Below are 18,006 nucleotides of genomic sequence, written 5' to 3'. Positions count from 1 at the left end.
CCCATAGAATTCTACTAAATTCATGAGATAAGTTTCTCACATTGACCAAATAAGGCCCATTGTACTAATGAGCAAAGTAGCAATTACAGTATACGAGGTTAATTTGTCCAAAATGTATCTGATTTATATGTAATGACTACTTTTCTCCTTCATACAATATGGCCATCATGACATAGTTGCCCATTTTGCCTATTAGCAAGCAGTTTATTACAAAATGTATAAATATATTTGAATGTGACTGTACTATATAATATACTTGAAGATGTTGCTTTAGGTTCTGATCTGCTGCTCTCAGCTGCAGTTCAAGCTGCTGGTGAACTATTTCCTATGCACTGGCAAATGTGTTGCCATTCAAAAGTAAAAGGCCTTTCTATTCCAGAATGTCACACAATGTCAGAATAGAGTATGTTTATACAGCCCTTAGGAAATATATCCTTAGCTAGCAGGTGTGCCACGACAGAGACACACATGCTATTCTACTACTTATTTCTGACTTTAAAAAGCAATTTCTTCAACAGGGCATATATAATTCTGGATGCATGAAAAAAAAATTTACAGGCCAGATTTGAAGTAATGTGAGTAAATAAACTTTCTCTGTAAGTGGATGTCTTTTTATTAATTTTTAAATATATTATAATATAATAATATAATATAAAAAATGCTTTATTTTGCTGGACATATTTCTACACAATTTTCTGGAGGCTTTTTTTGAACATTTTGTTATTTGTAACAGTAAGTCCATGCACAGGTCTGAAACAGTGTATGACCAATGGATTAAAAGGTAAAGATTAGCTTCTGATTTGATTGGATACAAACTGAAGCCAAAATATACTTGAAAAAAATGTTTGTACTTTGCCATTGTTAAAAAAAACAGTAAGGCAAAAGCAGTACTGTATTGCAAGCAAGCACTGATATTTCCTTACATAACTGCTAGAAATAAAAACTGTGAATCAATATAAACCAGATACATAGTTGTAATACATGATTTTTAGTTGCATTTTAGAAACACCAGTGATATATAATCCTTTAGCAAGTACAAAATTCATAATTCTCAGGAAGAAAGGAATGTAAATCCAAATAAATAAATTAGCCTCACCTTCATTTGCTTGTCATTTAGACAAGTTTTCTGCTTTCTTGTTGGATCCTGGTTTCTTAGAATTTTTTTTCTGCCTTTAATTTCACCACTTTTTTTCTGAATTTCTCTTTCTTCCTTCCTAATTTTGTTAGCAACAATGACTGGTTTTGATGGAGTTTCTGTTTTCTGGACAAATGTAAACATTTTTTTAATTTTCATCTCCTCCACTATAAAATGTATGACATTTTGTGCGCCAAGAAGTATCTGTTCCACCCCATGGAGCTTTTGAGCTTGCTGCTCTGCATATTTGTTAATAGATGAGAGGTTGGAGATCATTTCCACAAAAAGCTCTTTAATGTCTAACATTTTTACTTTGTCTTTAGAGTTCTCACTCAGATGCTCTGTCTTGCTGTCATCCGGCTTTATTAAATCAAGGGATCTTTCAATGCCCCCAATATCCTGCATAATATTATCCAGCTTTTCAACAACATTATTTTGGGTCATCAATACACAGTCCATCTTTTGATTCAAAAAATCAAAATTTGTATCCATGGTGTTGTTTACGTTCACCGGTTTGAAACCAGGTTGAGGTTGTTGTGGTTTTTGTGCAATGATGGGTCCTTGATTCTGTAAGGCTTTTGGATCATACCTCTTGGCCAGAGAGTTTACCAAGGATGACTTAGAAACCTTGCTGGCTGTACTCATTGTGAATGCTTAGTCAGGGGAAATATATATTCTGCTGAGTTTTCAGAAGATGAAACGTGTTCTCTCTTTTCAAATCCCAGCTGTTAACAGATTGGTCTAAATTCATACCTTATCTTCATCTGTTAAACATTCTTAAAACCATCTTGAGGAAAGCACAAAACCATTTACAAATAGGAAAAAATCGACTGGGACGAACAAATGGTACCTTATTCAGCCTGTAGCGTTGATGTAGAGACAGGGAAATCTTGTGTGTCCTAAATGCACTCTGCTTTGTGACATCAGAAGTGTAACAGGGGACAGAGTCTATTCTCATTCCAATGTAATTTGACAGCATAAGGCCTGCTACAGATCTGAGAAGATTCATGTTGCACAGACAGTTCTGTTCTTGTTTGTCAGCTTCATGCTTGTTTCATGTAACATGATCTTTTCACTTACAAGGGATTAAAGCCTTTTTATGACAGTTTAAAAATGATGCTGTTGTACAGTTACAAGTGAAGACTAAATTATTTTAGGGTACAGTTTACAAATAGAAAAATTTAAATTCCTAAACTTTTTTTTATTTCTGACTTATAGATAGACTGTATAGATAGACCGTATTAGATACTGAAAATTTCTAGTTAAAATCTGTATCTCTTAAATTAATAAAATAGTTATTTGTGAGAAGAAAAAGAAAGACAGCAATAAAGATAAATAAAAGAAGGCAAACAGAAAAAGTAAATTAATTAAAATCTGTATTGTCTCCTGAAATCACTGGTTTCTAATGGACATTGTTTTAATGTTACTATTTTAATAAAATATGTGGTCTTTCATGCAAGTGTGCACCCCTTAGAGCTTATTTACAAAGAACTATTTTCAGCAACATGCAGCTATATGCAAAATGCATCTCGCAGTGTGCAAAGTGCAAAGGGATGCTGGATTTAGGCCTAATTTTGCACAATGCACGGTTCATTGTAAATAAGGCCTATAGAATTCAAATCTGAGACTTACAATAAACCAGAAGTGTAATTCAGTTGCTCCGGGGCCCCTCTGCAGAAATATCTTCTGAGGGGGCCCGGCAAGACCAGTCCCTCCTTCTCCGCCCCCCACCCTGGCCTGTTCATGCTTCAATTCCTGGCCCCAACCGCACTGCTATATTTAAAGGTAGGAGAGGTGCTGTACAGCAGACCCCACGATCCGGGGCCCCCAGCTTCCAGGGCCCCTCTGTGACCACAGGGTCTGCTCAATACATAGGTACACCACTGTATTAAACATAAAAACTACAATTTGGATTGACTGTCAGTGTAGAAAATTGATCTCTGGATGTCACAAATAATAATATACTGTAGTTCATGGTAAATGTAGGTCATGGAAATGTTGCTATTATAAAAATCCACCAAACTGCAGCACATTTAAATAATCTGTTTTACATATAAGTTATGTAAAATAGTAATTGGTAATTTCTGCCAGTACAAAAAGCACAGTGCAATTCCAAGTGAAATTGCCATTTTTTTTCTCAGGGTGCAACATTTTCCTCCCAAAATTCCAGTGTTGCTATGGTCAGTAAGGGGCGATGCACTTAATGCAATTGCATTGCTACAAGTATACATCCTAGTATATTAAAAAGGGCAGATGAGCTCCTTAAAATTAAACACATACTGGTAATAAAAGTTTTATTTACTTTAATGGAGAACTAAAAGTTTACAGAATACTTCTCTTTGAATCACCTGCAGTATTGACTGATCTTAGCTTTACAAATTGAAGCTCTAAAGTCTTTCACATAGAAACATTGTGTGTCTAGCGTTGTTGCCAAACAATATGAAAGTAGATCACATTTGTTTAGACAGTTATTTATGCAGAAAAGCTGCTTTTTAAATACACATACTGGTAAGTATGATCTATTGATAGCTTTATGTTTTCACACAGTCAGTAATAGTTTTTTCTCTTTTATCAGCTTAATGCACAAAGCAGAACTTTGTGTCTCCATCAACATGGCTATTTGCAGAAATCTGTTACAGGGTACACCAGATACTGTTCAGTTCTGGACAGAACTTAGAACTGAGTGAACTGTCACTGTACCTTTTCTGTGAATGTAGACCTGTACAGAATGTGCATAACAGCAGTTGCGTACAGTCATGGTTACAGTTCCAACAAGGTAAACATATTACTATGCATCCCTGCATGGTGGAATTTAAATTATTTGGTACCCCTTTTTTTGCTAATTTGCTAAGTTTACATATCCAATAAATATATTCACAAATGATCTATTATTATTTTAGCCTTTTTTTTATATAGCACCAACACATTCTTTAGCACCTTACAGAGATTACACATTGTTCACATCAGTCCCATTACAGTTCTAAATGTATTTCATTAGGAAAGAATTCTAAAACCATTAACAACTACACTATGTGGCTTAACTCAGGTATAAATATGTTAATAAGAATGAATAGAAAAGCATTCAAACATTACAAATTACACGGGACACTTCTTTTAAGACCATAAATAGTACAGCAATGGTTGTGAAGCAGAAATAGAAAAAAATATTTGGTTTCTTTAAATGCAAAGACTAGTCCCCCAAATGTTTCAAAGTATGCCAATAGTAAAAACATGTGGGTTGAAAGTGTATACAATAGGGGAGTTACAGGATCTACTGTGCAATTACAAATGACTCATCTAGCATCTACTATGCACTGTCCGTACAGAGGGCACAGAAAAGAAGGTGTTTGGGTGGAAGAATAGTGTGCGAAGAAAGCAGAAGAGAACAAGGGATAAAAAAAGGGTGATGCTGAGGTAAAGGAGCTAAAAGGGTCAAAAGGGGAGTGAAAAGGGAAGGGCAGAAAGAAAGGCCAAAAAAATCTGGAGCAAAGATAAAATTAGATGAGAAGAAAAGCACGTATGAAGAAAAAATTGCTGAAGAGCACTCGCACTGCACCTGTCACAGCATTGCACAGCAGCCAAGTGGACTTAATTGATGATGGGCCCTTAAGAACAGGTCCGACACTGCCTGGGGGTGGATAATAAACTTTTCTAGCAAGAAATGCCACTCAGCAGCACCTAGGGCCACCAAGGTATTGACCTGTTTTGAAAGGGGTACAGAGGAAAAGGGTCATTTACCGTTTACAAATTACTGTAAGGTCCTATCTAGTGCTTAACAAGGATATTAATGCAATAGAGAGTTCAAAATCCAAAGAATAGCAACCAAGATGATAAAGGGTATGGAAGGGTATTTGGAAAGGCTGGCCATGTTGGGATTGTTTACACGAGAGAAGTGGTGCTTAAGGTGAGAATAAAAAACTTTTGTATGTATTATTGGAAGATTGGGAAAAAAAGAAGGTTCCATCTTAAAATGTAAAAAAAAAAAAAAAAAAGTTCCAAATGTCATTGTACTGGCAGATAAATTGGATGAGAGTGTGGCTGGTTTGGTCACAGGGGACTCAAATTTTCTTTCCTCGGTGTATACAAGTTAAAAGATCCAATCTTCAAGGTATGCATGACTCACATCTAATAAATACTATGCAATGTCTGTGCAGAGGGTACAGCTTGGGTGAAGGAGTAATGTGTGGAGAAACAGAGTGATGTTAAAGAGCAAACAGCATGAAAAACGGGGGGGGGGGGGGGGTGTAAAGGGAAGTCTTTAGAAAAGCCTTTATCCCACATCTCACTATGGTAATAATATATATTTACTTCTGAAAATATGCATGGCTATCATTCCACAGAGTTTCTAATTCATGAACCAAAATAAATGTGCATGGTAAATTTGGACCTAGGATCTTTATACTCATGTTTCTGTATTCTTGATCTTCTATATTAAGTTAAATCTAGAAATAATAAAGCACATTTCTGAATGCAGGGAGACGTGCTAAGTGCTAAAATGGACACAATATTTTATAGGTACAATGTTCTAATACACACTCTTTACAACTTGCATGTACTGCCTATATACCTGTTTAGCCTGTTCTGATGAATTGTGTTCAACTGCATGCATGCAAATAAGGTTTTCAAATCACTTAAAAATTCTGGCCTGCATATATTCGTGTGGAAGTGCCCATACATTCTCATTTTCCTCTTCTGCTTTCTGTTCTCCATTCCCCACTATATTGCCACTGTGCTTGGTATTTCATATAATTTTCGTATAATCAATTGTGTTGTCATTTTTTATTCCTGCTTCTTTGGAAAATAAACAGGACATATTTGATAGTTCTACTTGTACTTAGGAAGCTATTTACATTATTTCTCCCCCAAACAGTACCATACAACCAAAAATAACTCACATCAATTACTGTACATTTTCTTTCAGCTGAACACCCATTATCTAATTGTGGTGGTAGTGATGATAGATGCTTCTTGTGTCTGGATTTTTAAGTGGAGATATATTTAACCCAGCTCTCAGTTATTATCATCTTGTGTTACAGTGTTTGGAAAGGAAACAGTACCATTCTACAGTTCATCTGATCTACTATTATTGTTTAGCAATACCTGTATATAAAGGTGATTCAGTAACATAAGCAGGATTTTCTATCAATTATATTAGGCTTTATTATTTATATACATTAGTAGCCGCATTAATGACTTATATAAACATCAGCTGATTCTTGATTATTTGATTGGGTATTTGTTTTTTTTTTATTATTCAGGGCTGGAACTAGGGGTAGGCAGAAGAGAAATGTACCTAGAAGTGATGAACGAATCTGAAAACATTTTCGAAATGGTGAAAAATTAGCAAAACTTGACTTTTTTGACATGTGCAGCATTTTTTTTTGACAGCGTGACAATTTTTTTTTTTAAATGCACAAATCTTTGCGTTTGTTTCACACAAAAAATCCACCAATGGTAAAATGTGGAAATTCGCTACAAATCCACTAGTATTCATTACTAGTGCCTAGGGCACAGACCTCTTCTGCCTGCATTCCTGTAGGCCAGGTCCTAAAAGGGAGAAGGATGCACTCTCAAACATGTGCGACACTGCACATGCATGTGAATGATGAATGAAACTTATATACCTAAGTATAATTCGAACTGTAGTTAAATATGTGAATAAGTAATAAAAGATTCTCCATCTGGGCTCCCTGGATGTTAGGCCCTGACAATTAAGTATAATGTGATACTAATGGGGAAAAAAATATTCCAAGATAATTTGCACACCTGCCATGCCCCCGATCCACCCCATGCTAAAATAATTTGTTCATAGCCACAAAGATGCCACACTTGATAAGGTTTTTGTCATCCATTAGGTACAACCATAAGAACATTACTCTGAGCAGCATTCCCTCACAGCCTTTTGTTGTTAGGGTTTTCTGGAAGTTGTAGGACAGTAACAGGTGGCAAAACACACACTGCAAATTCCAGAAGTAGATAATGTAATAAGATATATGAATAGTTACTGACCCTGCTGACTTCAGAACAATGTAGATACTACGGAAGCAGATAAAAGTTTGTGATGCACCTCCACAGATGGTAAAGGATTCAGGAGCACTCTTGATTGAAGGGAATAATTGTTTGAGGGTAACTGTTCAAGGTTGTTTCAGTGCAAAAGTGAAGGCACATTGATATGCCTTTCAGCATATTCTTACAAATAAATAATTATAAATATATTTCACAATTTTAGAGTTAAACAGATAAAACAATCTAAAGTAATGTGTTTTAGGATAGGCGCTACATCAACAATATTCACAAAAAGGTTGTAGAACTGCAAGCCCCAGATTGCCTTTGCAGGCAGTGGTGGAGTATAGATACTTACGATGTATTTAAGTAACAGCTAGAAAGTCATGGGTTGAAGATCCCTAACCTACTTATTAAACAGTGAAAAGCTATAAAATAACGTTTGCACCTAATGGGCCATTGAATTGAATGGGCCTTGTGGAACACTATTACACTGTAAATACAAGTTTAATTCCATTCGTTTTACAGGTATTATTAGCTGTGGGCATATTTATTTTCCATTACATTAGTAGGCATCTGGAAAAGATTAGACTTTATAGTGTACACTCTGTGAAAACTTATGTACTTAACACTGGGTTTTATTTAATGCAACACAAGGCATTTAGTTAAACCTGGTACAATCATTTGTAATCCAGCCCAAGTAATGTACTGATGATGGCATTTTAGTGCCTCTTTTTAAATGAATATATAGAATTTCAAGAAATATGACTTTTTTCTTACTCCCTCCTCCCCCTAGCATGCTTAAATTACAGAAAAAAGGTGGTATTATTCTTGGACTAATATGAAATAAAACTCAGTGCTGTGTGCCACAAAATTAAAAATACAATATCATGTTCATCTTAGCTGTAGACCATTCAAAGGAAGCAGAATTTGCTGCGACAAAGTACAAATTATGCCCAATTTTGATGAGGATACAATTTTTTTTGTTGCCTTTAGAAAGATTTGTGTATTGCATATATTGTTCCACAATGTTTTAGCACAAACGTATACAGTAGGATGTGATTCTTAACCAAATGCAGGACCCATGCTATTTAGTTAGCCTCCCTCTAAAGTGAAAAATTAATATTAATTAAAATGAGGCACATAACTGCTTCAAAATACATTTTTAAGCTGCAAGGCTAATTCCCAAGAATTGTTAAAACTCTTGCGTGGATGGGACAATTTATTGGGCATCCATGAGTGAGGTGGATTATGGACCAGGACAGGGAGCCTTATGGACCAGGACAGGGAACTTTTTTCATAACATACTTACTGGCCCAAAGTAATTTCTTCTAGAACAACACCATGTTTTATTTACCTTGTTTCCCCTTGGAAGTGTTAATAGAATACTGTCATGGTAAAATATGTTTTTTTTTCAGAATGCATCAGTTAATAGAGCTTTTCCAGCAGAATCCTGATTTGAAATCCATTTAATTTTGGAATTTCACATGGGGCTAGCCATGATCTTCATTTCCCAGGATGCCACAGCCATGTGACTTGTACTCTGATAAACTTCAGTCACTCTTTACTGCTGAGCTCCAAGTTGGAGTGATATCCCCCCCTCCCTTTCCCCCCCCCCAGCAGCCAATCAACAGAACAATGGGAAGTTAGTAAGGCAGCAGCTCCCTGACACCTGTATTGCTAAAAGTGGTAGATATCAGAATAGCACTTTATAGTAAAAATCTATTTTTTGACTCCTCCAGTTACACTGAGCAAGAGAAACAATAGTTTATCTGAAAGCAGTTCTAATGTGTAGTGCTGGTTCCTTCTGAAAGCTAAGACTCAATGTACTGAGATGGCTGCCTACACATCGATATTACAAATTTAAAAAAATACATTTGTTGGTTCAAGAATAACATTTTAAATGGAACACAGAACTTGCTTAATGTAGTGGGGAACCTGTCAGGTATACAGGGGTTCGTTTGAGTGATGGGCACCATGGTTTAACTACCCTCATTTCGGATCAGTTTTGTTTATGATTCAGTATACCCTATTAATATTGCCCAGCAACAACTTTTGTTTTTTGACAAAGCTGTCAAAACCCTGAGCAAACTGAAGGAAGGGTTAAGCGAGTAAGTATTTGGGACTAAGTGCTGTCTTAAAAGTGTACAATGCAATCTGTTTGGATGACAATGAATGTTCCCCTGAATGTTTGACCTGGCTAAATGTGGCTAAAACAATCTCAGCTGATCAGCATAAACCTTGCTCAGTAATTTTTGTTTCTACAACTAAAACTAGAGTTGTTCATCAAATAACAATTAAAAAGCATACTGTCCTTTCTTTTGACATTTTACTACTGTGTAATATAACCCAAAATTACACATTAATCTCTATTCTAAATATGACAATGAAAGCAGTGTTGGTAAGCATCATTGTTATTGGTGAGTTATTCTGCATCTGTAATTCAGTTTTTGGTCATCTTCATTTTCAATGTCAACAGTTTTATGGAGGATTAAAATCCATGTTATTTAAAACAATAGGCAAAAGTATGTTTAGAAGCAGCCCTATCAATTGAACGCATGAACAAGGAGGTGTATTGCCCCTTTAAGAGCCAAAATTCTATTTTTAAACCAGCAATTTGGCTGTCCATTATATGGCTTCAGACTACTGTCTGAAGGTGAACATCCCCTTTAACATCTACAATGAGTGCAGATATACCGAGTCAGACCAGGTGGGCACCAGATCCTTGCTAGGCTAGATAGAGAGGTAGACATTTTTTATTAACTCACTCAAGAGTAAGAGGTAGGTAAAAACACTAGCAATGACAGTTTGAGTCCCAACAAGGAATGAGAATTTGGTGCAGAGCACGAGATAGGAATCAGTTAGTGTTCAGGTGTAGGTCAAGAGAACCTACAAAAGCTGCAGAGAGGCAACTTAAGAAGACAAGGGCCCTGGAGGCTTTGGTGAGGAATGTTGTGTGAAAGGAAGAGAGGAAATGTGGTGAGTGTGCTAAAGCATGAGAGAGAGTCTTCCGTAGCATTTGAGTAACTGATATATTGCAGGTGAATTGGCTCCAGTCTGCCCCTGTACCAACTGTGAGAAACCTGCAATAAAGTCTGCTGTGCTTTAATGCATTTATTGTGTCATGAATACCCCCAACAGTAAATACCTGAGCTGGTCCTAGGCTGAGAACAAGACAGTCCAGGGTACCAATTTTATACGTCTCTGCCTACCACAATAGCAGTGTTTGTTCCCAACTGATACTGGAAAATAATAGATAACATATTGTAAAATTAGAGAGTAGAGGTGACCCATTTGTGAAGATATATGTGAAGATTTTTAGAATATTTGAATCTGTTTTTGCTTGCACATCCCAGAAACCCCAAATAGCTTTCTGATGCTCACAGCTTAGATATTCTAGCCTAAAATCTATGAATTACAAATGCATATAGAAAAAAAACCCCAGAAATGCTTAAGTTTGCTTAAGAACTTAAGTTTAAACTAACAGATGCAAAATAAAAAAAGAGATTATCATTCTGCCAACTGTTCAAGTTTAAAAAAATATGTTAAGGTCTTTATGTTGGAAAGGAAAACCGACAATGCTCCTTTCTGATGGGTAAATGAAGGAATTTTTATATTCTCCCTGTTCATTAATAAAAAATTGGCTATTAACATAGCAACCCTCCCTTCTCAGGAAACAAGTTCAAAGCAAAGTTCCTGAGTATGTAGAGCTAAAGCCAGAGGTGGTGTAATCTGAACACTGTGAAAATGAAAAGAGCCTCTGTGTACAGGTGCTATAAAAGTTCACTTTTATTTTTTGATCTGTCAAAAGGCCCTTTTGGCATTAGTCCAAAGCTAACCTGGCAGCAGTCACCCTGTATTGAAAGTCTCTTCCAGCGGCAAAGCTCTTCTGGTTCTGAATGAATAACACCTTACGTGTCCTTGGTTTCATAATGCCCTCTATTGGCCTTTGCTTTTTCCTACACTAAAACTGCATTCCTTTTTGTAATTTGACGTATTAATAAAGTTCAGGGCAGTGAATAACACTTTTTATGGAAATCATATTTTCCCACATCACAAAATGCATAAGGAAAAGTATAATAGTATAATGTATCATAAAGTGACAAAAGCCAAATAAAGGCTTTTTTAAGTAACAGCATGCTGACATGCAGGTTCCTCTGAAATCACCATTAGGCTGGACAGCAGAAATTAGTGGAAAGGCATCCAGTTATCAATAGAATCAAGGCATATGTGTTCTAGGGCTTGAATACTAATTTGGGAGCTGAGAATTGTATAAGGGATCTATTGTGTGAAACCCCTTATCCAGAAAACTCTTAATGCCAGCTGAAAGATTTCCTCTTTATTTTATACTGGTTTTGCTTTTTTTCTGGAAAAGCAAAACAACTGAACAAGGTTCTTCAGTGTTCAGATGCTTTTTAGTAGATTGTAGTCATGCTGTTTAATTTTATTATGTGGAAAATCTAAACATTTGGCATTACAGATCCCAAACTGATAGTTTAAAAACTGGAGCTCTTGGTAGGTTGTATAATGTTACATATACTACCATTCTGTTCCTAACTAAGATATTAGGTTATGATGACTCACATTAATAGTATTATTGTGCACCAGCAATTTGGGAATGCTGAAGACCATATATTGAAGAGTAACATAAAGGTACATTTTATGAGGTCATATTTTAACCTTGTTTTAATTGCCACGGCCTCTTTTTTAGTACTCCACAGGTAATGCTTTCATTTCCTCTATATTCCTGTTTTTTTTCCATTAAGTCAGTAAAACAGCAAGAGTATGCTACCATACTACTCTAGACTACAAGGAGTTCCAGAGATATAGCATATAAGGCCTAACACTGCCATTAAGTTTTTTTTATTGAAAAATATCCAATATCCCTAAAAATGTGACAATTATAAAGAAAGTAAACACAAACATATTGTGGCATGCAGCCACACGCTTTCATACAGGTCTTGAAATGATCTTCCCAGGGAGTTTTACACTGTACTGCTGCTACATTTCTTGGGGCACCCCTAAATGCTTTTGCATTTATGCATAAGATTGGGTGCTACGATATTGCATTCTCAATAGAATGTAACAGACTTTACAGCTATGTATAAAAATGTCTCAGCTGAGACAATCAACAAAACAGCTATCAATATTATATGAATACACATATACAGACAAAACATATTTAGTACAGACATAAGTGCCCCTTTAATTTTATTTTTTTATTATTAGGAACAGTTGTTAAGAAACTATGCAATAAGGGAGAGTTGAGGGGAGTCAAGGCAGTAATAGTTAAGGGGGCTTTTATCGCCCGGAACCTAAGCCTTGTGCTGCATTTAGAGAACAGAACTCTATCCCCCCCAAAAAAGGAAATTTTCAGGTAATTGGTTTTCTGCTTACCTAGGGCATTATGAGTTAATAAGAAAGGGCAAGTAGATTTTTATTTCAAACACCAAAATTCTGACACATTGAGTGGCGTGGTAATTGTTTTTCTGCTTACCTAGGGCATTATGAGTTAATAAGAAAGGGCAAGTAGATTTTTATTTCAAACACCAAAATAATGACACATGGGGGCACATTTACTAATCCACGAACGTCCGAAAAGCATTCGAATTCGTTTTTTCCATAATGATCGGTATTTTCGCGACTTTTCGTCGCTGTCACGAAAAAATCGGATTGGTTTTTCCGCCGTTTACAATAGCTCAATACGAAAAAATTGCGACAGCGACGAAAAAGTCACGCAAAATACGATAAAGTCGTGATGGCGACAAAAAGAATTGCGCAAAATACGAAAAAAAAACCTAACGGCGACGAAAAAGTCTCAAAATTTGCGTTTCCAATCCGATTTTTTCCCATTCGGGATTCGGATTCGTGAATTAGTAAATGTGACCCATGGAGTGGTTTTGGGTGTTGTTACTTAAAAAAAGCCTAAATCTGCCCCCTCTTCAACCCTAAAAAAAGTAAAAGAAAAAAAGTTCAAGGGCAAAGTACATGTCTCTTGTAATAGACTGGTGATGTTTTTTTAGCATGGTTTAGGGACTATAAACCCAGTTCTCAGAAACTATAACGAATGAATCATGATGTATTTACACTGGACTTCTGCAATGAGTTTTCCTCTTACATTGACAAAACAGGTATGCTATGGACAGAGCACAGGTCACAAGCATTAGTAACATTGTTCCATCTCCATTTACTGGAGTGTTACTTTAGCAACTAGGCACCTGCTGCCTCAATGACAATTCTGAGATGTATGTTTCCATGATGCAAAGACCCTCTCAGCACTTTTCTCAAGGTCTTTTTTATCTTAATATAGTCATGAAACCTGATGTGTTATGTTCACATGAACTAGCTGCTGCAAAGGCAACTGTAGCAGAATGCTGTCCTTGAACTATCTTATGTGCTGAATTTGTCAGAATGTTTTTCTCTATCTATGTACCCCTATGTTCTTGAAGAGGAACTCTGGCTCCCTAATTAAAATTTGTTAAAGAGCCCCACACAATACAGAAACCCCTAATATACCTGTAATCTGTTCCTTCAAAAAGTATGAATTAATACCATTTTATACCAAAGTACTGTATGCAGGAACTACACCGATATAGACCTCCGTTTAATACCCCTATGACCGCAGGAAAAGGATTTTGAAGGAACAAAATCACTATTACTTGCAATCACTAATTTTAGAAATACCAAATTTACTTTAGGAAAACTTGGTCTCCCAAAAATTCACAACTGATATAAATCTCCATTTGGGAACCATATGACTGCAGGAAAAAGATGTCTGAAGGAACAAAATGACTAAGTAATAGTTTTACAATTACCAAGTTACGTTATGAACACTGGAGATGTTATGTTCATGTACTAAGGGAATTTAAACGCGCTAACATTTAATTATACTCATGTATTCCTCACAGATTAGGATTTATAGCCATCACCTCACTTGTTACAGAACATATGACAATAACAACTTCAATAGTCTGTCTATTTTAAACTCACTCTAATATTTATTTACATGCAACAATTTTTGCTTCATCTGAAGTACTGTCTCCAATATTGTCATTTTTTTTAAATATTATAGAAATACATAAATTATTTATTACTTGTTGGGTCAAACACAGCTGATCAATTCAATAGTTTTTTTATTACATTAACCAAAACACTTTAAATTCTACTCATCTGTTTGACAGCAGCATTATTAATTTCTTTAGATATTACACTCTAAAAACTTTAGCAAACACCAATATATTTGTTAGATATTGTCATTCCATATTTTAAAGGATACACTAAGCCAATTTTTACATTGATATTACATTTTACATTTATTGAAACTGATGAGTTTATAAAACAATCATTTGAATTGCTGTCAGTCAGTTTTTAATGAAAAACAGCTTTTGAAAAGCTTTACATAAGTCAGAATAACTAAATCAAAAAGATAACTAAAATGGCCATATAACACCTTTTTTTAAAAAAAAACAAAACAGGCTGTAAACGTATTTGTAGGAGAAATGTATTTGTAGATCTCAAACTTTGAGATGGGCTATCAACTAAATTTACAGAAACAGAAAAAAAAAATTTAACTTGATTTCAGGGATGTATAAATGCAGTTTAAACAAGTCTATCACCATTTTAACAATACACTAATTTTCTAGTTATATATAACCTACTGATGTTCAGGTACATTATATCCTAAACCAACAAACCAATGCTTTAGGGGTTATTTACTGTGTGAATGGCAGGGTGTAAAGTGTGAAATACGGGCACAATTTGCTGTGTCTTTTGCAAGTAAGGAAGTGCCAGCAGGGACAGGTGCCCTGGACTTACCCTATGACAGACAGTAAGGACAGTGCTGTCTTGTCTTGCTGGAGCTGCATTCTGCACTTCAATCACTAGTGGGCAGATTGATCAAAGCAAAAGTTTGAATCCCGAAGTGGGTAAAATTCAGATCAGATACGATAATTTCGGATGATCGGAAATGTCACGAAAATGCTTACGAAAAAAACGTAATAGTCACGATAATATTGCATTGGCGATCTGAAAGTCACAAAATTTTCGTATGCGAACGATCGAACGGCGGGAAAACCTTTCTGACTTTGATCCTTATGTGCATGTTTTTGGAAGCCTCCCATTGGACTCAATGGCACTCTGCAGCTCCAACCTGGCCCAAGGAAAGTCACGATAACAAAGCTTTAATGAATCAGAAATGTTTGTACTCGGCGCAACAAATATGATTTTGTTGCACAAATTGTCGCAAGGTACGAAAAAGTTGTGCAAATTAATGAAAAAGTCACAAAAAATACGCACAGTACAAAAACTTTTTTATATTTGGAAGCAATCGTACTTTGATAAATGTGCCCCTGAGTGTAGAGTGCAACAAGGCCCTGGGAACAATCACTTTCTATAGAAGCACTAAAGGGTGCGATTTTGCTACTGCACTGGCGCCCGTGACCCCTGTTTTGTTTTGCAACACTTAACAGTCTCAAAAATGAACGCAACTACGCATGTGCTTTATTGCAATCCTGGAGCTACTGACTGGTCAGGAGGTGGCAGTAACTCCAGGGCTCCCCTATGTCAGTAGGTGCACCAGTGCCTGATTTGGAACTTAAAGCAGGAAGAATTAAACAGAGCCAAAGACAACTATATGGAAATTTGACACAAGTAAATGAAAGTGGTTTAAGAAGCAACTCACTGAGGGGAGAAGCCCACTTGTGGATGTAAATGAGTCCTATTGCTTCAGGGACAAATAACTTTACAGTTATAGTATACCAGCAGTCATTATTAAAATTGCTTTTTCCAGGTGCCTATTTACTCTTCTAAACACTGAACATTATTTTTACCATAAATATAAAGTTTTTTTTTTTATTTTGTTTCTATCACTGCTTTAATTTAACCCAACCATCCTTTCTGCCACTCACATTTCCTCTGTCTAGCTTCTTGTGGCTCCTCCTCATCCATTCAGACCTTAATCACTACAAAGCCACATAAATAAGGTTCAGGTTAAGTAGTCTTGTTTCCTGCTTGCTTAGCTGGATTACAAGAAAGTAATGGCAATCATTTAAGGAGCTATGGTATTTGTTTCTTTCTAACAAGACTGGGCTTCCCATTACACTGCGCCTTTGCATATTACAGAAGTACATCGTATGAGACCTTGGGATATCTACAAACTATATTTTTTTCAGACATCATGTGCTCCTTTCTCAAGGCAAAGCATTTCCTTTTTACAAACGTAAAAAAAAACAGAAAAAAATGTCTCATACTGTACTTTTATACAGAACGTATTTTAAGTAAGTGGGTGTAAATATTTATCTACTTATAATATATAACATCTACTTATGATACACATTGCAATCTTAGTTTACAGTTTGTGTATTTATAATGCATGCTTGGTGCAAAAAGTGGCTCCATAGCAGGTACTTAATGTAATGCTATCTGGACAGGGATGCATAAGTGCCTGTATGCACCTGTAAAGTTCCAATGGCAAGGTGAGGTTTTATGAGTGGGCTCAAACTAATTACAGGCTATCCTTAGCATTGACTTAACCCCAGTAAGTCTGCAAGAGGCATTCAAGTAGAGCTAGTACAGTTATAGGTTTAATTCAATTGTCAGAGCACAGGAACTGTTTGGGTACCTACATATCTCATAAAGGTTTATCTGAATCCCGTTTGTGCTTGCTGTAAGCATATTAACATTTGTAATTATTAAAATAAATTTAACGAATTTGCTAAAGCCAAAACAATTATAATTTGCAGACCAGAGTAATTTTTCATTTATAAGCATCACCATTTTGCATACATAGGTAGGCTGGTTTATCCATTTTCATGTTATAAAAAATGCAATTTCGTAGAAAACTCAGGACAAAAATTGTACATTTTTAATGCAACTGCTATTATATTTAAGAAAAAACTTGAATGGGTTAACTCTGACTCTAAAATTGATATATCTGCCCTTTGGTTTAAGTCATGATGCTTCCTTTTAGATTTTTATACATGCTAACAATTTGTATACACAGCTACAAATATTTAGCCAGACAATGTTTGTATTTTTCTTTTTAGTGCTAGAAGTAGTGTATTTAGATAAATATTTTAAAACACAATTTTTAAAACCATTTATCAAGTCTAAAAACAACAAAAAACCCTAACACAAAACATTGCCATCTAAAAGCTGGCGAGGTTATGTAGAAGTCGATGGGAGCTGTTCTTTACACATTGTGAAATCTTCATTTAAAAAGTTTTAGAGGTTTTTAGGATTTTTTGTGTTTGTAATCTTACAAAACTTCTTACGAAAAAAAACACAATAAGGGGTAGATTTATCAAAGTCCAAATTTTGGATAGTTAAAAGTATGATTGGCAAATATTCGGAGTAAATAACATAATTTCGGATGTTAATTGCGCGAAAATTCGTATTGTGGTCGTACGAAAATATCGTGGTATAATCCGAAAGTTACAAACTTTTTGTATCCGAACGATCGTAAACAGCAACGAAAACCTTTCATACATTGAACCTTCAATGCATGATTTTGGAAGCCTCCCCTGGGACTCAATGGCACTCTGCAGCTAATGGTCTGGCCAAAAGAAAGTCACAATACTGAAGCTTGAATGAATTCGGAACCTTTCGTAGTCATTGTGACAAATACGGTTTTGTCACACAAATTGATGCAAAGCACGGAAAAGTTGCGGAAATTAACGAAAATATCGTGGAAAATATGCAAAGTTCTATAGATTAGAAAAAATACTTAATTTTCCCATTCGGACCCAATCGTACATTGATAAATGTGTCCCTTAAAGTTCTGATTTATGAATCTTTTGCTGTGTCATTAAACAATTGACACAACAGTTAAAAGATTTTACTGATGCTTATTCTTTTAATGATTGGTACAA

At 35.6% G+C, this 18,006-nt stretch overlaps 1 protein-coding gene across 3 annotated transcripts in view; it reads right to left on the bottom strand.

Moving 5' to 3' along the window:
* mylk4 (myosin light chain kinase family member 4) overlaps positions 1-18,006 on the bottom strand; it is an 83,902-nt gene that overhangs the window by 41,160 nt on the left and 24,736 nt on the right. The window contains exon 1 of one of the 3 annotated variants that reach the window (XM_004915305.4): positions 1,097-2,129. The exons of the other annotated variants lie outside the window; for them this stretch is intronic. Within the exon in view, the coding sequence (XP_004915362.2) occupies positions 1,097-1,780 (684 nt within the window). The 5' untranslated portion in view covers positions 1,781-2,129. Of the gene's footprint in view, positions 1-1,096; positions 2,130-18,006 lie in introns of those variants that run through there. 3 annotated transcript variants of the gene reach the window in all.

The sequence above is a fragment of the Xenopus tropicalis genome, chromosome 6 (assembly GCF_000004195.4).
Source record: "Xenopus tropicalis strain Nigerian chromosome 6, UCB_Xtro_10.0, whole genome shotgun sequence".
NCBI classification, from domain to species: domain Eukaryota; kingdom Metazoa; phylum Chordata; class Amphibia; order Anura; family Pipidae; genus Xenopus; species Xenopus tropicalis.
Note: the sequence above shows the minus strand (reverse complement) of the source record. Positions and strands in the feature narration are given on the sequence as shown.